The sequence below is a fragment of the Canis lupus genome, chromosome 11 (assembly GCF_003254725.2).
Source record: "Canis lupus dingo isolate Sandy chromosome 11, ASM325472v2, whole genome shotgun sequence".
NCBI lineage: Eukaryota > Metazoa > Chordata > Mammalia > Carnivora > Canidae > Canis > Canis lupus.
This window is the reverse complement of record NC_064253.1, coordinates 11,941,085-11,962,637: the sequence shown is the minus strand read 5'-3', so window position 1 is coordinate 11,962,637 and position 21,553 is coordinate 11,941,085. Positions and strand designations below refer to the sequence as shown.

Below are 21,553 nucleotides of genomic sequence, written 5' to 3'. Positions count from 1 at the left end.
CAAAGAAAATTATTCATTCTCTCTTTTACTCAAGACAAGAGCATTCCCCAGAGTAGAATCAAAAGATAAATGTTCTTTGGTTTATGAGGACTTCAGAAGAGAACTTAACCTTCATTAAGTAATTTATAATGAAAGAGTTCAGCTTTTTCTGTCAACTAAAAAAAATTAATGGATCAGAGCATCACCTATGTACATCTAGAGGCAAAAATCTGTGATTAAAAATGGTTTTAAAAAGATCTCTAACATGTTTACATACCCAAATAATTTGTTACTAATATTTCACAAGGAATATCATTTTATTACTGTAATCACAAAATCATAATTTCTGTACAGGAATGTATAAGTGATCATTAATCAATGCATTGATAATTCACTTCATAAAGAGGGCGAACACACTACAGAATGTATTGTAAAGAAAAAAATATTGTAAAATTTTCTGGCCTTGCAGCGCACTTTTTAGTGCAAGTATTTAAGACACAATAGTGTTCAATTCAGCAAAGTATTGCAGAATGTCATGCCACAGTCCGCTTAATTCAAAGAGGGTCAGGACATGCAGCTTGTAATAAAATGTCAGAGTATATATATACATATATATGTATATAAAAAAACCACATGTAATCCATAAAATATAGAGTGGTTTATTTAGATGATTTTAAATGATTTCACTGTGGAATTCAGCATAACTGGAACAAACATCCAAGATCTTCATAACAGAAATCTTCTTGCTAGGCAATGGCTTTGGCTTCAGGCAGGAATGCCTCCCAGTATTTTATCAGCTGTGGATCATAACCAAAGATATTCTAATTATCTTTTTGCCATTTATATGCATTCATTCTGTATAGTCTTTATGAGTAGCTAACAATGATTAATATTTACTAAAGTCTAGTTCTAAGAGGAAAAATTTTAATTTCCCTACCTGAAGTCTGTCAATATAATTCATGTATAAATTACTTAAGATGTTAATTACTACTAGCTAATTCCAGTTTTTGAGGTAAATTTTTTAAAAACCTTAAAATTTAATTTTCTTTGTTTATGCAAAATTACATATAGAAACAGATTGTTAATGCAAATTAAATGAGACTATCTTAAGTAATAAACTGCAATGAACTTTTCCAATATAAAGTTATAACATATCCTAATTTCAGAAAATATTCACATTTTATGTTACTCTAGCCAAAAACCATGAAAAAAGGAGGAAGAAAACATTAGGCAAGAAATGGACATGTAGTCTTCTTTTGAGAGTGGAAGGAATTAACTGCCAGTGTTTCTTCTGTATTCCATAAAATTAATGAAAGTATAAACTAAAGTTACATTTAAAACAATTCCTTTAAAAACAAATTCATATAAATTATTTCATGAAGTATTTAAAGCCTATAATTTGAAGACATGTTATCTCTTTAAAAAAAAAAAAGATTTTATTTATTCATTAGAGACAGACAGACAGAGAGAGAGAGAGAGAGAGAGAGAGAGGCAGAGACACAGGCAGAGAGAAGCAGACTCTATACAGGGAGCCCGATACGGGACTCGATCCCAGGACCCCAGGATCACGCCCTGGATCGAAAGCAGACACTCAACCATTGAGCCAGACATGTCACCTCTTAATTAAAAAATCAATATATTTATTATATATTATATAATATTATATAATATTATATAACTTACATATATTATAAGTTCCTAACCCACATATTTTAAGACAAACTGAAAGAAACCCTTCTTTTTAAGACATTAAATAATTCGATTATTCAAATTATAAATATTTGAGAATAGACAAATATAAATAATTGAGGATATAAATATAAATATTAAAACATAGTATATTGTTATAGATTTTAATTAAAATCCATGGTCTTCTGTTTTCTAGTTAGGGAGACAAATGTCCCTGTGGGAAACAATCACCGCCAACCACATACAAAATAAAACAAAAATCAAAACAATACAAAACCCCCCACTAACCTTAAAAAAGCTAGTTCTGTTACAGAAGAGAATTTACTGTAAGAATTCACTCAAAGAGGTGTGAGCACTAGAGAAATAAAACTAGGAAGACAGGAAAAGGGAAACACTGTTGAGCATGTTTCTCTTCACCTTAATCTGGGAAAAATGTATCTTAACTGGTATTCAGGAGTAGAGGCAAAAACCATCTGAGAAGTACCAATTTAACTACCATATTTTTCTTTGTGGTCACCAGTTTTCTCTACTCCATTTCTTACTCCTCCTTAAGTTTAAAAACTCCTACCGCTGACATCTTTAAAGTGAACCAAAAATAAGTTCTAGAAGAAGTCTGTAAGTTACAAAGTAAGTCATAAAACAGTTAGCTTACCTGTTGTTGTGTTTGTACTAATGATTCTAAGTACTTGATAATAACAGTTTTAAAATCTTTCACTCGTTCTTTCTGTAGTACAATACATGAAGAAGAAAGCCCATCAGTACAAAACTAAATCTGATTTTACTACAAAATCACAGCAAAAAATGACCATGGTGTTGGGAAAAGTATAAAATTACACTTACCTCAAATCTTCCCACTTCTTTTCGAATTGTTTTAGAAATCTGTTCAAAATCTCTTTCTCCTTGTTGTACTTTTGCCTCCCACTAACAGAAACAAACAAAAACACACACATTTTTAATTCCTGCAAGGAAAGTATTATAGAACTAGCTGTCACAATCACTCATTTAATTTAAAGTAACATCTGTAAAACCCGAGGAAGCTCAATATTCGCAAATATCAATTTAGGATCTCATTCAAACTTTTATCTAACTTTTCAGTACTAGAAACTCTTATCAGCTTAATTTGCACTAATATTTCATTGTCAGATATACTCAAGATTAGTATATTCTAGTATTTAATCAATTACAACCTCCATAGTTTAATTAAATACAACTAAGACAGTGAAAAGATTTTGAGTATAAAATTCACTGTCAAACAATTTAATAGTGTTGGGGTAGCTTTATCATTTCTTTTTGATATCATCAATTATTCCACAGTGAATCAACAACATTCTACCAAGTTCAAGAATACATGTTCACCACATTTATATGCCCATGGAAATACTTTAAGAAAACTGTTCAACAAACATTTAAAAACATTTTTTAATAGTATAATGTTTGAATTTTTAAAAATGTGGAATTACAGTCTACTGAAGACTTACTGGTAAACATTAAGTTCAGTACAGAAACAACAAAACATTATGATTAGTGATCAATGGAGCAGCTAAAATAAAATAACTGAAGACTTAAAGCAATGAAATGATATTTTCCCACTATGTAACCAAAACAGTGGTACATACTCTTCAAAGAGCAGGTACATTTACTTTTAGTAATATAAAGGTTGTCCTACCTCTTCAATTTCCTTATTGAAGCATGGCAAAAAAAGTGTATAAATTATAATAAACTTATACAAATTTACTAAAATACCATATATAGTACATATATATGGGGGATAATGTTGCTTAAAAAGCTAAATGTGGGGCAAGTCTATGCTCTAAAACTATTTTCAGACATAAAATAATTATTTAAATCAAATTAACCATCTCAAAAGAACTGTGTAATTATTAATTAAAGGTTAATTTAAATCTTTTCCTTTTGTGCTTCTTTAACCATTCCATAATCATGTGAAACTAACAAAGGGCCCTGGAGATTTTAATGATGATCAAAATGTTGAAGTAAGTCTAACACAGTTCATAAAACTATGGAAAAATGGCTAGTGTTGATGGTTCAGAAAAAAACTTATGAAAAATTATGCATATATGAATGACTCATGGAAAATTTTGAGTAAAGCGATAAGTAAAGCATTTTATATTAATCACCTCTCTTATTTCATTTTTAGCTTGCTGTATTTTATCTGGTTTGTTAGCAACCATCATTTTTGCCTCAGTTTCACGTTTTTTGAGCAAAGTAATTTGAGCATCTTCCCATTTCTGCCAGCACTTCATTCGATGGTCAAACACACCCTATAAGTGAATGACATAATGCTAGTAAGTGACAACACTGATATAATTTCAAAATACCAGAAGTGCTGTGATACTGAAAACGAACACACACACACACAAAAAAAAACAAGTATTTTACACACTATTATCGTATATTGGCATAATGAAAATAAACATGTCAATACAGAAGAAAAACATCCATATTCATTTGCTTAAAAAAAAAGAAAAGCCCCTGGACAAATCAGAACAGTTCTGAATAAACCAACAGACAAAAACTACATACAAGATGGATTTCACTAGACTTCTGGGTTTTAGATTTGACTTATAATAAGATTTCTAACAGAGTTCTATGCTTTGAAGAAAGAGTTCTTTAAAAGGAAAAAAATCTGGTATCATAAGTTTTCCTACCAAATAGTATCAGAAGCAGATTTGAATGTTGAAAATAGGCCAGAAATTGCAAAAATAAAATGAGGAAAAACTTGTAAGACAACAGGAAGTGAAGAAAAATGTAGAAAAGAAGACCAACAGCAAAAACAAAGGCAAAGCAATTAAAAAGTAAAGGCATAACAATTCAAAAAAAAAAGAAAAAGAGAAAAAAGGAGAAAGAATTCTATACAAAATCAACAGGGCAAATGGGCAGAGATGCACTTGTGTGCATACAAGTAGGTATATGTATGTGTCAATATAAACATAAATATATCTATAACAAACACACACACCACACCTATCTAGGAGGCAAGACCAAACAAAGTACTGGACAAGAAGACCACTATAGACCAAGTCAACCAAAACCACTAGTTGTTTCATGGGGTTTGTTTGGAAAAGCAAGAGCAGGTTGATGGAAGAAAGAAATGAAATATAAACATGAAAGTAATTAAAATCTCAGGAAAAAAGGGGATGGACAGGATGAAAGAAATCCAACAGTAATTCCTTTCCTAATCTGATGCTGGGGATATATTCATATTATGTTAGTATTTACTAACTGAACACATGAAATAAGTCTTAGTAAACTGGGTGAACCAGAAAGCACTAAACCAGAGTTATTTTCATTACTCCAAACAGAACTTTTTGGATCAAGAAACAGTAAATAAATACATGTTATAGGAACTTGCTGAACAGAAAAGTATGTAGATAATTTATTTTAAAAATGTGGGATTTTGGGGTGCCTGAGTGGCTCAGTTGGGTAAGCATCTGCTTTCAGCTCAGGTCATGATCCCAGGGTCCTGGGCTCCCCGCTCAGCAGGGAGTTTGCTTCTTCCTCTCTCTCTAATAAATAAATAAAATCTTTTTAAAAATGTAGGCTTTGGAACTAATCAAATTTGGATTCAAATATAGCTTTGTCATTCTATGATCCTGGGTAACTTAATTTCTTTTTTTTTTTTAATTTTTAATTTTTATTTATTTATGATAGTCACACAGAGAGAGACAGAGAGAGAGAGGCAGAGACACAGGCAGAGGGAGAAGCAGGCTCCATGCACCGGGAGCTCGACGTGGGATTCGATCCTGGGTCTCCAGGATCGTGCCCTGGGCCAAAGGCAGGCGCCAAACTGCTGCGCCACCCAGGGATCCCGGTTACTTAATTTCTATAAGCCATTGTTTTCCCAAATATAAAAGGAAGAAAATAAGATCTATATTAGTGGATTGGAAATAAAATGAAAAAATTTAGCGCAGTGACTGAACCTAGTGGATGTTTAACAATTAGTAAGTATTATTATGGATTACTTCTAAACATACACATATAAATTACGAGTTGATTAACTCTACATTTTTACTAAAAGTGCAAACAGTAACAACTCAGTAACATGGAAAAAATCATAATCAGACTGCATTCATATTACATATCCTTGCCCCTCATCCCTTACAAACAACACCAAAAAATAAGATTTATATTCCTAATCTTTAGGGGAAGAAAGCCATATCAGCTCCTTGTTTATAAACTCCACCGTTTAATAACAATTTAATTATTTAAAATATGTACCAGTACAGGGCAAAAGCTAGCCAAAATGCCCTTTAATTTCAATATTTGCTAAAGTTCTCAATACATATATAAATTTGGTTTTTTTGGGTGATAAACTAATTTGTCCCTGTCCAATTTATTATCTCATAAGATTCCAAAACCATCACATGTTTATTATGGCAAAGATGTAGGAGGTATAAAATAAAGGTAAGGGGGATCCCTGGGTGGCTCAGGGGTTTGGCGCCTGCCTTCAGCTCAGGGCATCATCCTAGAGACCCAGGATGGAGTCCCACATCGGGCTCCCCGCATGGAGCCTGCTTCTCCCTCAGCCTGTATCTCTGCCCCTCTCTCTCTCTCTGTTATCTCTCATGAATAAATAAATAAAATCTTAAAAAAAAATAAAGGTAAAACTACTAAAGTCAGGTTATTTCTGAAAGAAAAAAATCAATCTCAGCTCTGTAAGAAATAATTTTTTCCTCATTTGTTTTCCTACCCTTGGAACACAAAAAGGGAAAAAAGAATCAAAAGCATATTCCATCTAAAAATGCTATCCTAAAGATCAATTAAATCACAACTGTATGTTAAGATGCTAGCCTGCTCCAGTAGACCAGCCTCTCCTATAAGAGGGGCAGATTTACACTGATGATCCACTTTGGACTTCCATCCCTCTGCCAATTTATGTTACACATATGTATGCAAACTAGTTTAGCTTAGACAAGGCTGCAGTTGTGGAACATTTTTCCTGGCCCATCAAAACACTGCAATTGTAATTTTAATTAATATCACATTCCAATTTAGTGACTCTGGAAGTATGCTGCTCAGCTTCCTGGAGTTCTGAAAGGATGCTAATTACTTACAGTCGAACAATGAAGCTTTTCAACTCCTTGGGGAACCCACCTACTAACTGGTTCAAAAAATATTTGATATGTTTTATAAATTTAGATTCCCTGAGAAAATATTTTATCAAGTGCTAGTGCTAAACACATTGAAAACCTTTATCTCCAATCCCTGACCCTACTCTAGTGGTTCAAAAGGCCAATTTATGAGAATGCACGCAATGAGTTTACTATATAATATGTTAGGGAACAGTGCTACCCAAAATATGGAGTCCTAGATGTGAGAGGTCATGCACTGCACAAAGAAAGTAGGAGTTTCCTGGATATGAGGCCAGGCCTAGGTAATATTATAGATGGTTGAAATTCATCCTTCTTTAGGGCCCAAATTTCAATTGGTCATAGTTCCTTTCCCACTTTGGCTCTGTACTCTAATTCTCAAGTACTCTTAGTTTCAAATTTATCATCAGAAAACTATTTTTGGGAAGCCACGGTGGCACAATTGGCTAAGCATCTGACTCTTGGTTTCAGCTCAGCTCATGATCTCAGGGTCGTGAGATGGAGCCCTGCATCAGGATCTGCGCTCTGCAAGTAGTTGGCTAGAGTTTCTCTCTCCCTCTTTCTCTATTCCCACCCCCTCACTGTGCTTAGATGCACAAGCTCTCTCAAATAAACAAATACTTTTTTAAAAGGAAAGTATTTTCAATATGGATAAAAACAAAGGGCTAAGTAGTATTAAATAGCTATTAGGAATATATAAGAGAAAACACAAAAGAAAATTGGGCAAAGGAAAAAAAGAAATTGGGCAAAGGACATGAAGAGTTCACACACACACAAAAAGAAATACTAACGGCTCATCATCCATACAGATGCTTAAATTCACACTAACTAAAGAAATTTATACAAAAAAATACCTTCATCATTGGGTGGGAGAAGAAGGAACAAGTATGCTGATGGGAGTATAAGAATAATAATCTCTTTGAACAGTAATATGAATATATTTTTTGAAATTTAAAAAATTCAGGTGGCCAGGTGACTCCACTTCTATGAATTTTATGTCCCAAGAGTTATTTTCAAAAACCAGTATTTACAACTAGACTGATTAAATAATTTAGGGTATTTTTATATGCTATCTAACAGAATACTATGCAAACATTAAAAAGAACATAACATATCTATATATGCTAACATGGATACCTCTCTAAAATATAATGGGTGAAAAAAGTAGGCAAAGAATAGTGCATATAATATGTTCCTTCGTCAAGAAGGAAGACATGGAGGGAAGGAGGAAGAAAGAGAAAGATGGGAAGAATAAAACAGAAAATCAGCTTCATACACGTGCACAGCTGATTCTGTAAAGACACACAAGAACGTAATAGCATAAGAAGTACTAAGTGGTCTTTGGTAGAGAAGAACTTAACCTTTTTGGGCTGTAAGACTGATGATGTCCAAGTATCACTTTTTCTAATACAAATGAATCAGTTTTAAAAAAAAACCAAACTGAATATCAAGATCATAAAAATTCCCTGTCATGCTACCCCCTAATATCTCAACTCCTTGGTGTGGCTGACCTCGGTCAGGTTTCAGCAGAAAACACAAAGCCAACGTGAAAGAGCTTCATCTACGTCAAGCTCTAACTTGAGCAAAGCTCTTTAAATCTCTTGAAATCAATGAATCACTAATTCAGTTCTTCCCAAAGTCTGTTCCATTTATGTAAAAAGATATTAAGTGGAAAAAGAACTCCTGTTCCTATGAATTTGGAAGTCTCTGAATTAAACAAATTTAAATGTTTTATTTTATTTTTTTACTCATAGACAGTTCTGAGCATTTCAATGTTCCATGACTCTATAAAACAGGGATATTGTACAAAATATTATCTCCCAAACTCAGCTGGTTGTGATACCTCTTTCAGTGTCACTGTCATTCTGGGAAACATGAATCCAAGTACAATTTCTGAGAATGTAAAAATCCAGCAGGAAGATTTAAGTAGCATGAGGCCGGCCAGCCCACGTGAGAGCTCACCACCCAGGACACTAGCAGGCCGTTCCTGCCAGGGACTGTCCTCCCAGATTAGCTCTTCTCAGCTGGTACTCCTCCTCACAGATACTGCCCAGCTTCCCTTTGTGGACCCACAGTTATTTTGCAAAGTGCTCTACTTTTTTACAGCAGCCCTCATGCTTGTGGGAATTCTGAAATGAGGTTGAGAGTGGGTGGGAGAGAAGCAGGAACCATTAATTGTGAACTGGATTTCTGTTTATCATAAGTTGCCTGATATATAATGAGTAACTGCTATATATATTAACTTCTTTAAATAATCAAAGAGAAAATTTAACTAAAGAAGGAATTTAAAGAGTAACACCTAAGAGCAGATACAGACAAAACTGGTAATTTTTCCAAACCCAAGATAGCAACATCTGAAGTACTAAGAATCCTCTAGCCATAATTGCCATGGTCAGCTTGAGAACAGGATCATAAAAGAATACGCAGTATACCAATGACTGTAGATGAATACTGATTTCATCATAGACTTTAGCTGAAAAAAATTTTGCTTAAGAAAGCAAAGAACAAGGTCTCATTAACTTTCAGTAAAAGATAAACTCCCAATTCTTCCGCCCTATGACAATTCTTGCTCATAACAATAACTGAAAAACACCCTAAGATCTTAAAGTACCTTCTGAAACACTGGATAGATAAAATAATACTTAGTTTAACTGTTGGAATACTGGAGATAACCTGTAGAATACCAACTGTCATTTGCTAACTTGATTACTTTCCTAACTATTCAGAAACTCAACTGTTTATCCTTAAACATTACCACTAGATAACACAATTTATTATCTAGTCTCGTTTGATCTATAAATAGTGACTACATATTTCAGTGTATGCACAGAATGTTTGCTTATAGTCCAAATGCAGGCTAAAAGCCACCATTAAACATACTCATGCAACCATCAGCTCTATTTTTGTTCTGCTTCTGTTATACCTTTACTAATGGGAACAGAGGCCAGGCTAGTTTCAGTTCATGTTAGATGAACAATAAATGCTACCAGTCGGTTGTAAACTTGTATATGTCAACACAGAAGTGAATGTGTGCTGGTTTTATCTTGTTTGGCACTTCTTAGAACTCTTAAAAACATTAATTTTATCTATTGTTCAAGTCATAGTGGAAGAAAATATTAGGCTATGAGTCATCATCTTGATGTCATTTTATATGGACTGGTAGAATAAAGAACTTACACTCTTAAATACATGCCTTCTAGCTAACCAAATTCTTCTAGAAGCAAACCACAGAAGTGAGATGATCTGAAGGAAGACTGCAAAATAAGGCTTACTTTCACTGCAGCAATAAGACGAATGTAGTCACTAAGTAGTTCTGAAAACATATAAAAGTCAGCAAAAGCTTGTTCTTGATGTAACTGGTCTATCTTCTCCTCCACCTCCGCAAGCTGAGACAAAGCTCTAGATAAAGCAGTATGGTCCTCAGAGTTACCTAACATGGCAGCACTTTTAGCAAAGGCAGCTGTGTTGGCCGAAAGTTCTGAAACAAAAAAAGGATTCATTTTTAGTATTCACTAGTAAAGTTTTTAAATATTGCAATGATTTTTCTACATTCCCTCTAAATTGTATCAATTCGTGTATCGCTCAAATAATTGTTTTAAAATAATTAATATAAAATCACCAGCCATTAAAATGCCTTTGGTATAAATGCCAATTGCTCAGAGCTCTACTGAAAGTTAAGAAGAACATTAAAGAAAAATTATGAAGAACCACTGCCTATATTCCCAGGGGAGGAACTATGTTTAATAATTTAATATAATAATCTGCCTCCTCTTTCTTCCTAAAGTGCTCATTGCTTTTGTGTATTCCTGCAGAAGATAAAAGATGTTTTTTTAATATGGAAAGCAATGAGAACACAATGACTTATACTACATTTTTTGGCCTTCAAGCATTTAAATGAAATGGAAAATATCTATAACTTTTAATGAATATATTATTTAGCTAATAAGAAAAAGCCAGGTAAAATACACACAATTCATAAAAACCTTATTCTTTTTTCTTTGCATACAATGCTTTAACTATGCTCAACTGAAATACCAAAATTTCTAAAAGAGATTTTTGAACAGTATCATTTCTGATACTTCGAATAAAGAAAAACAGATGTTTACAGAAATATATTGCCTAGAAACTGCTACATTACAAAAAACTCTCTAAGAACCATAAAGCTATTCCCTAAAAGATACAGTACAAATGGCAGTACAAATAGCTGTTATAAACTACTTTCAATAATGAATGTATTGGTTTATTTCCGTAACTGTTTTACTGAAACGGATTACTGGTAATGGCACATACTAAATGGCTTACTATGTATTTTAGAAACCTAACATTAAAATCCTTGTATTCTTAAAAAACACTAAAATTCTCATGATAGAATTAAAAAATTATAACTTAAATTTTCTGTCAATTTTTAACAAACCTCCTCCCTTCAGACTTTTAAATATGGTTGTTCAAAAATGAAGAAAATAACTCAAGAGATTTCTATGAAATACAGGTACACAATTTTTTAAAGATAAATTTCAAGTATCAAATTTTTAATGTTATTTTAATTATATCAGTTACCAATAAGACATCTTCATTCATTAAACTGTAATGTTCATTTTAATAAAATTTAAATAAAATAGTTGAATTAACTTATGGTGTTAAACAAATAAATAATAAGGCAAACAAACCTTTTCTATGACAGACCAAGGCTTCGACACTAGCATGAAGTTTCCTAAGTTGCTGATCCAGATTTTCAAATTGTTGCTGCTTTTCTTCAAACCACTAAGAAAAAAAATGAAAAATGGAGCTAATTTAGCAAGAACAAACCACTGTAAATTAGGTTACCAATAGCAAGGCACATTCCTTGTTTTAAAGCAACAAATTAACCATGTATAACCATGGTAGTCAACTGATGTGGCTGAGAACTAAACTCAATAAGCAAATTAATATCCTATTTTCTACTTGTACAGCTTTAAAATGCAATTGTTGGGCTCATTAATTCATCTCATTATTCAAGTCGAAAAATCAGCTCTTACTGCATCCGATTCATTCATCTTGATTGTCATTTTGTTGACAGCGTCGGCAGCCTTGTTCACCATCCTCAATATTCCTGCTCCACTCAGAGCCTGTGTGTTAACTGCTCTAGGCAGCTGGAATTGAATGACAAATAAGGGCAAACAAACCGGTTAAAAGCCTGGAGGTTTAACTGGGCACAAAAGGGACTGCACACCCCCACGATAAAAACGAAAAAAAAGAAAAAAAGGAGGTTGTATTTTCTTCACTCTCATACATTTCAATAGTGAGATCTAATTTCTCAAACACACTACTTGTACACTCTCAAAGGAAAACTTAAAAAATAGACTTTCCATTTGCTTTTCTTCTGCACGTTTACATTTAGATGGAACAACACTCTGTTTGTCAAAATATATTAAGAAATTGCCAGGTACCTTAACATTGGCCACCTGTTTGCTTGCAGAAATAAACTTGTTTATAAGGGAAGAAGAACAAAGTCTTAAGAAAAATCTCCTTATGCTGTTAAGACAGTGTGATTCCATATTTTTCAAAAATTCTGGATTCAAATAATTTTTTTTAAGTTCAAAGGGTAATAATTAAAACTCTAAACTGTTATGAGCCCCAAATGTACCAAACATCTCAAATAGAAAGAGTAGCACAGTTAGAATTTAAGCTCGTTTAAGCGACAAGTTTGCATTTCAGAACCTTGGTAAAAATATAGAATGTAGACATACAAACTGTGTTGAGTTGTCTCCAAAAGGAGGCCCAAATAAACTTATTTCAACACGATGCCTAAAGCAACAACTTAGGCACTGAAAGTCATTCTTTGAAATGTGGTTTAAAATTTTTGAAAAAGATACTGATCATTCCACAGTTATCAATGCAAAGAAGATCATTTGCTAGCAATTTATTTTTTATTTTTTTAAAGATTTTATTTATTTATTCATGAGAAACACAGAGAGAGAGAGGTAGAGACACAGGCAGAAGGAGCAGCAGTCTCCATGCAGGGAGCCCAACATGGGACTCGATCCCAGGTCTCCAGGATCAGGCCCTGGGCTGCAGGCGGCGCTAAACTGCTGCGCCACCCGCGCTGCCCAATTTGCTAGTACTTTAAATAATTAAAGCTAAACACTAAGCCAAAAAAAAATTTCATTCCATTTACTAATACAACTATTTACTGAACATATATTTTTATAAAAATTATTAAAATGACAAACACAAATAAGGAGAACATTAATAGCCTATAAAAATTTAAAGTAAAAATAATACCTCTGAACTTTCCAGGAATTGCCTTAAATCAGGATCCTGTAGTAAAGTTGGATGCTTCACTGTTCTTTGAAGATACCTAGATTTAAGAATAAAATTTATCCTTTATCAATACCATTTATTTTAAATCTTAATTCAACAGAAAAATAAAAATAAAGAATAATAAAAACTAGGTAAAATGATGTCCTCCCTCCGTCTTCACTTTAATTATTTAGACTCATAGCAATGTTTAGACTCTTTAAAGCTTTTTATCTTTTATAAATTCATAATTATGTAAAAAAAATGGTAGGTCATGAAAGTAGGGTCATGAAAGTAGGTCATAGGAGAGGTTAAATAACTTACCAAATCTCATACTGCAAAGTATTAGAGTTGTAAAAGGAAATATGAGTTTGGTGCATAATTTTATCTTTGGGTGGAGTCACCATGTTCCCAGCTATTATTTCAGAGTCCCAACACACATATCACTGTAAATATTCCAATCAACTATTTGTTGTTACTCCTATTACCAAAAAGGAGAAAAGTCTACCAGTTTTTCTTGTCAACAGATTTAAATGATCAAATCAGCTTTGATCCTTATTTGACACAGTAGCTAAATTTTCTTTAAAATTCTATTTTAAAAAAGATTTTGCTAAAAGTTCATATTTTCTTTTTTTTTTTAAAGATTATTTATTTATTTATGAGAGACACAGAAGAGAGAAGCAGAGACACAGGCAGAGGGAGAAGTAGGCTCTATGCAGGAAGCCGACATGGGACTCGATCCAGGGGCCTCTAGGATCAGGCCCTGGGCCGAAGGCGGTGCTAAACTGCTGAGCCACCCAGGCTGCCCCATATTTTTCTTATATGACACCACATAAAATAAAAATGAGAAGTAAAGAGAAACACTATTATTAATCACTATTAGCCCAACTTCAGTTGTTTGCCTTTAGGAGAAAATAGGAAAGCCCAAATTTCCATCACTTATAAAAAATTAACAAGAAAAAAGGCCCACTATTTAATGATTCTTGATTACTTATCTAATCCCATTTTTCAAAAAACTGTACTTTGCTTATTGATTACATGTGTATTTTGATTATTTTACTGTATTTCAGTTAATATACCTTTATCCTATTTTTGCAGAATAAACGTAACCAGTAATTTCTTCTACCTCATTATAAGATTATAAAATATGCCTGAAGTTTCTTTTTTTTTTAAGATTTTATTTATTTATTCATGAGCGACAGAGAGAGAGAGAGAGGCAGAGACACAGGCAGAGGGAGAAGCAGGCCCCATGCAGGGAGCCCGATGTGGGACTCGATCCCGGGTCTCCAGGATCATGCCTCGGGCTGCAGGCGGCGCCAAACCGCTGCGCCACCGGGGCTGCCCTGCCTAAAGTTTCTGAAAACAATGGTAACCTTTCATTAAGTTAAATTCTATTCAATGGTTAAGATGATTAATTTATCATGGCTTACATATTAACTTCTTTTTATGTATTTAAATAAATTAAACTTCAAGTCATTAGCCCACATAAGAAAACATTACCACAGAAATAGAGCATTTAATAGATGGTGCAAAACAACTACACTGTGGCTTAGGAAAATATATACTGCCTATATTACCAAGCTAAAAACAAGATGCAACACGAACTCTAAGTCTGTGTTAACAGACTTTCTTTAACTTTCCTTTAACACTAAGTCTGTGTTAAAGAAATGTTGGTATCTTCCCACTGGAATTGTAGTTAACATTTTAACACTCATGTTCTCCAATACCGTCAGGCTGTGTACTGCCGAGAGCAGTTTGCATAAGTTGTTCATGAAAGACAAAACATGTCATACCCAAACTTCAAAACATCCCAGTACTTCAAACCTAAATGTATTTACCTAACACCACTTACATTTTTAAAAAAAATTTTTTAAAATATTATTTACTTCTTCATGAGAGACACACAGAGAGAAGCAGAGACAGACATAGGCAGAGGGAGAAGCAGGCTCCATGCAGGAAGCCCGATGTGGGACTCGATCCCGGAACTCTGGGATCCCAGGTGTCCCATACCACTTACATTCTGAACAACTTCCCAAAGTGAGTTCTGTAGAATACTAGTCTCATGCAATATTCTAGGAAAAAGGATGGTTCTACAACCAAAAAGTCTAAAATATATTGCATACATATTTCTGAGTCATAATGAACAGCAGCCTATTAAGCACTGTATGTTGTCCTGCAGGAAAGAAACCTGGTTTAACTTTGTTAAACCTTATGTTAACAAGACTCCACTGTCTACAGTCTACAGACTTTCCTTTTCTCACCCTACCACATACTAGGATTCGGAGGAATCATTCTGGAAAACAGTATTCTAGAAGAGAGTAAAACTTTACTTCTTAAGGCTTATACAGAAGTAAACAGCCATCAACCATTTCTTTAAAACTATTAAATTGGGATGCCTGAGTGGCTCAGTGATTGAGCGTCTGCTCAGGGTGTGATCCTGGAGTCCCAGGATCGAGTCCCACATCAGGTTCTTTGCGTGGAGCCTGCTTCTTCCTCTGCCTGTGTCTCTGTCTCTCTTTCTCTCTGTCATGAATAAATAAAATCTTAAAAAGAAATAAAAAAATTAAATAAAACTACTAAATTTAGATAATGGTAAAATTATAAGCAGAAAACTAAAAGATTTTTTGTTCCATAGGATAATTATCTTTTAATGTTTTTTCTAAGAGTGTGAGTAGGTACACACACAAACTCACAGATACTTTGGTTTTCACAAAAATATAACAATTATGCTTGTAGTCGTGTATCCTTTTACGCACAACAGTATGTTACGGATACCTTTCTGTGGCATTAAATATTATTCTCTAATGCCATTTTTATTTACCACATGAAATTCTAGCATACATATGTAGTATATTTATTTTTTAATACTACAAAGACCACTACTTGCTTTCTTATCATTTGCAAAGTACTATCACATTCAATGGAATTTTATTCTTTAAATTGGTTGTACGTAATGTCTACTTTGCTTATCTCAATAGCACATTTTACTTTTTTTGTTTTTTAAGATTTTTATTTATTCATGACAGACACACAGAGAGAGAGAGACAGAGGCAGAGACACAGGCAGAGGGAGAAGCAGGCTCCACGCAGGGAGCCCGACGTGGGACTTGATCCTGGGTCTCCAGGATCACACCCTGGGACAAAGGTGGCACTAAACCGCTGAGCAACCGGGGCTGCCCTCAATAGCACATTTTAAATGAAAATTCCCTTTTGAGTAAGTGGTTTGTGTTTTTAAATCAGAAAATAAAGGAATGGATTTGCATTTTTCCTCCCTTCACATCAATCTTATTTTTCACTCTTTTCATTAGGTTTTTAATCTTAATTCCATTATAGTTAACATACAGTGTTATATTACTTTTGTGTACAATATAATGATTCGACAATTCTCTACATTGCTCAGTGCTCACCATGTTAAGTGTCCTCTTTAATTCCCACCACCTATTTTACCCATTCCCCACCAACCTCCCCTCTGTGAATCATCAGTTAGCATATAGTATAATAGTAGTTTTAGGTAGACAATTCAGTGATTCAATACTTCCATACTCATCAGGACAAGTACAATGCTTAATTCCCATCACCTATTTAACCCAACAGTCCACCACCACCCCCTCTGGTATCCATCAGTTTGTTCTCTATAGTTAAGAGTCTGTTTCTTGGTTTGTCTCTCCTCTCCCACCACGTTTGCTTGTTTGTTTTGTTTCTTAAATTCCACATGTAAGTGAAATCAAATAGTATTTGTCTTTCTCTGACTTATTTCACTTAGTGATATACTCTTCAGCTCTATCCATGTTGTTGCAAATGGCAAGATTTCATTCTCTTAATGACTGAGTAATAATCCATTTTACACCCACATCCAATCTTCTTTATCCTGGACACTTGAGCTACTTCCATAATTTGGCTTTTATAAATAATGCTGCAATAAACATAAGGGTGCATATACTCCTCTGAATTAGTGTTTTTTGTATTCTTTGGGTAAATATACTCAATAGTGTGATTCCTGAATCATAGGATAGTTCTTTTTTTAACTTTTTGAGGAACCTCCATACTATTTTCCAGGGTAGTTGTACCAGTTTGCATTCCACCTACAGTGTAAGAGGGCTCCTTTTTCTTCACATTCTTGTCCACACTTGTTTCTTGTGCTTTTGGATTTAGCCATACTGACAGGCGTGAGGGGATACCTCAATGTAATTTTAATCTGCAATTATCTGATGATGAGTAACGCTGTGAATATTTGTAAATATTCGCCAACTCAGTATTAAGGTCAGAGAGGTTACAGAGATATAAAGGATGGATGCAGAACAAAAAAAGGAAAAGAATACAGGAAGCAGACATGAAAAGGATCATGAGGAGAAAGAAACACTCGAAGGAAGAGAGAAAAGGAAGGCACAATGGAAATGGTGAAAAGTAGTATCACACTCAATGAGAGGTAGTTGTAGTTTTTCTGCACATTTGCTCTAAGGAAAGGCTGCTGATAAAGTTAGAAAAACCAGAGGATCCCTGGGTGGCTCAGCGGTTTAGCGCCTGCCTTCCGCCCAGGGCATGATCCTGGAGTCCCAGGATCAAGTCCCTCATCAGGCTCCCTGCATGCAGCCTGCTTCTCCCTCTGCATGTGTCTCTGCCTCTCTCTTACTCTCTCTCTCTTATGAATAAATAAATAAAATCTTAAAAAAGAAAAAAGAAAAAACACTGAAGGTTTTAAGCTCCTGTTTATTCATTTAAGATAAAGTAAAGCAGGTTATCCAAAATTCAGAGGAACAAAGTTAGGATTTCTCTTGCTTGAAACTCAAACATGTGCTAACAATGAGGGAGTAGAAAGGCAGAAAGCCTGAATCTTTGATGACATTCATTTGTTCATCCAGCAAATATTTAGTAAGTATTTACTACATGTCATTTTCTTAATGTGAAATTGTATTTTAGTAAGAGAAGGCTGATGATAAACTCTAAATATAATAAACACATAAATTATATACTATGGGAGAAGCCGGCAAAAGTTGTGGAAAAAAGAAAGGATAGAACAGTAGAGCAAATGCAATCAAGTACATAAGGTATTGTTGGTGGCAATTCAAATATAATAGGTAGAATGAAGCCAATCATCAGAATAGACTTCATTGGAAAGATACTTGAACATCTAAACTTGAAAGAGATGAGAGAATTAGCCATGCAGATACCTGGGAATAAAAGCTTTCTAGGCAGTGGGAGAGGCCAGTGAAAAATCTTAAGGTGGAAAAATGCTAAGGATCTTTGAAGAGCAGCAAAACATCAGTGTGGCCTGGAACAAAGTGATCAAGGAGCATACAAGATCAAAGAGTAACACAGTGAGCAGTGCATGTCATGTAAAGTTCTATAGGCCATTATAAGGACTCTGGCTTTTACTGAGTGAAATGGGGAGAAAGGGACATGATCTGATGTAAAGGGATGACTCTGATTGCTATATTAAAAGAGTTGGAGGCTCAAGGATGGAAACAAAGAGGTCAATTAGGAGCTTACTGCAGTTAATTCCAGTATTTGGACTAGTATTGTAGTGGTGAGAAATGGTTGTATTACAGATATCGGAAAGAAGCAACATGATTTCTGAATGAAATGGATAATCCTAAATACTTCTTGATATGAGAGAGTAGACTAATTAACCTACGTTGTTTAGGCCAAGTCAGTCGTGTTTTTGGGTACTTGGAGTACATAATCCTGATATATTTTAAGATAAGGAAAAGTGTATTTAAGTAAAATAACTTGCCCAAAGTCACAGAGTGTATATTGTGTAGTGGATTCTAAATCTTTTTCATGACACTCTATACTTCTGTCTATATTTGCAGAACTGTATTCTTACCTATGAAACAAATTCAACATGGTCTTAAGGGAAAATGTGAAGCACTCTCAAGAAAATCTAGAGAGGGATCTTAGGGACACTCCTCCCAAAAGTAGTTTCAGCTTACTTTAGTGAGAGTGCTCAGGAAAGTATCTTTCTTAACCACTCTCTTTCTCTTCCTGTCTTTTAACACCAGATGTTCACCCTTTCATTCAAGACAGTCACCTAGATTTTCTGAGTGGAGCAAACAAATAAATAAATAGTTATCATAGTATATACAAAGAGAAATACTTCCTGACCCACCAGATTCAACGAGGCTGGGTATCTCACAGATAAGCCTGCCCTAATTTTTAAGCAATGCCACAGAAAAAACTCCCTTTATAAAAAGCATTCCAATTCCTCTGCTTCTAGACCTTTATACCTATATTTTCTTTAGTCATAATTTTTAATGCAAAATGAATTTCTCCCTCATATTATTACACTGTTTCTTCTTCTTTTTTTAATCTGCAAAGTCCACTAAGGTAGCATGTAACAAGTAACATTTATCACTAAAAAACCCGTTTTTAAATACCCAGTAGGTCAAGTCTCAGTATTTCCTTACAGCTCTCCTCAATGTTTCATACTGCATGATGTTATAGTAAGTACTATGCAATGCATTCAAGTTGCAAGAAAGGTGAATGTAGAATCAAATTATATGTCCTTGGTACAATAAATCTTCATTAAGTTCCTTATCAAGCATGCCATCTGAAATATTTCAAATTTACTCATAGAAAAATAGGACTTGAAAGGTTTCTCAAAGGGTCATGGTTACACTTTCAGGAAGAACTAAGCAGAATCAAAACAGAACATTATCTACCTTTACTCTTAAAAACATTGTCTATGACCTCTTTCACAACACAAACAATTCTAATGCCTAACCTAAACTTCTCTTGATGCAATTTAAATCCTTTTCCTGAGTAATTGCATTTCTCACAGACATAATCTCATCCTTTAAGTCCTCCCTAATATCAAGTTGCATATTTTTTAGCTTCCTTGCTGTAAATTGTTCAAATCTGACTTTTTTCTGTGGCATTTTCTTAAAATGTAAACAATTTATAACTAAAACCCAGAAATAAGGTGCTTTAAAAATAGTCTTTAAAAAAATGTGTACCTGAAAATAAATATACTATTACTTAAAATCTGTCCAACCTACCACAACCACTGGTCTTATGTCAAAAGAGAAAATAAAGAATAAGCAAATTCAATTAAGATAACAAACAAAATTCAATTAAAAAAAAAACAAAAAAATCCTAAGCAATTAGAACATTTATATGCCTAAGCGATTACCAACTTATGTTCTAAAACTTGGGTTTTAAGATAGTTTCAAATTTATTTTCTCAATTTTCAGCATAACAAGTAAGGAATAAATGTTGAGATTCTGGGCTTGGGTTCCTCCTATCCATTCCTCTTTTTGGTCTGCTACATTGAAGACAAGTCTTCAAAACTATAGGAAATGTGTCAAGTATTCTAAAGGAAAGCAGAGCAAATACATCAGACTTTAAGTATACAGTTAACTCAATAAATGACTAATACTACTCTGCACTCATGTCAAAATCAATTATACAAAAATAAAGGACGGCACGCAAACCTAATTTCTCATTGTATTTAATAATGTTTCTAACCAAGTAATAATTCAAAGGAAAAATTACCTTCAGTGAACTATAGCCAAATTATCCAACAAAGAACTTGAATATGGGTAGAATTTCCTAAGAACCTAAACAATACTAAATATTAAAAATCCAAATAATTTTATCAATCCTTTCTTCCCTTTCACAAGTTTCATGGTTATCTTTTTATAAGCTTGCCAGTTCCTTACTTCTCATGCAGATTACAGCTATGATACATAAATTATTTTTTTTAAGATTTTATTTTCAGTAATCTCTATACTCAAATCGGGCTCAAACTCACAACCCCAAGATCAAGAGTCACACACGTTACCAAGCCAGCCAGGCAGGCACCCCCATGATACATTAATTCTATCTTCAGCTAACTGATATCTTTATAGTCGTCTTATAGCATACAAAAATAGGTGTTATCCCATTAGACACATTATATGCTAAATATTGATCCACTTATGAGAATTAATAAAAGCAGACCACAGTATTGTATTGTTAAAAAAAGTATTTTCTTAAAGTTTAATGCATTCCTAGCAAAGAGTCATGAAATGGTACTAATGAAAAAATTAATCATTAAAATACAGTGTGCCATATAATTAGACTCCTATCACTAAAGTAAGAACATGAGAATAATAAAGCATAGCTGTTTAGAATTACCTTTCAAGAGCTGCTCTCCGTTTTTCTACAAATTCAGTGGATGATGAATCTTCTTTACCCACTTTGACCTTGGTCATGCCTTTGAAAAAAATTAAATGAGATTCATAATTTTATATTATTGTGAATATCTTTTATAGTCATTTCAGCATAACTTAAAACATACTTCAAAAGGTTGAACTTGACCAAAAAAAGGCTCCTAAATTATCACCAGTTATCATACATCTGAGGAATTAACTCATGATATACTAACATTTCAACCAGATAAAGTAGAAGCTGAGCTCTGTCTGCAGTTTTCTCACCTCTGTTTGGGTTTCTCATCTGTCTGTGATACACTATACTCTTAGTAAATTAAAATGAGTTTGCATTTCAATATGCATAAAGAGATTC

The 21,553-nt window shown here is 33.8% G+C and overlaps 1 protein-coding gene across 1 annotated transcript in view; it reads right to left on the bottom strand.

Annotated features, from left to right (window-relative positions):
* Positions 1–618: 618 nt before the first annotated feature.
* Positions 619–21,553, bottom strand: part of SNX2 (sorting nexin 2) — a 57,110-nt gene continuing 36,175 nt past the window's right edge. Inside the window, exons 7-15 of the mRNA XM_025432187.3 lie at positions 21,167–21,245; positions 13,038–13,113; positions 11,792–11,905; positions 11,444–11,537; positions 10,049–10,254; positions 3,804–3,947; positions 2,509–2,589; positions 2,321–2,392; positions 619–776 (exon numbers count right to left, since the gene is read on the bottom strand). Of these exons, the coding sequence (XP_025287972.1) occupies positions 726–776; positions 2,321–2,392; positions 2,509–2,589; positions 3,804–3,947; positions 10,049–10,254; positions 11,444–11,537; positions 11,792–11,905; positions 13,038–13,113; positions 21,167–21,245 (917 nt within the window). The 3' untranslated portion in view covers positions 619–725. The remainder of the gene's footprint in view (positions 777–2,320; positions 2,393–2,508; positions 2,590–3,803; positions 3,948–10,048; positions 10,255–11,443; positions 11,538–11,791; positions 11,906–13,037; positions 13,114–21,166; positions 21,246–21,553) is intronic.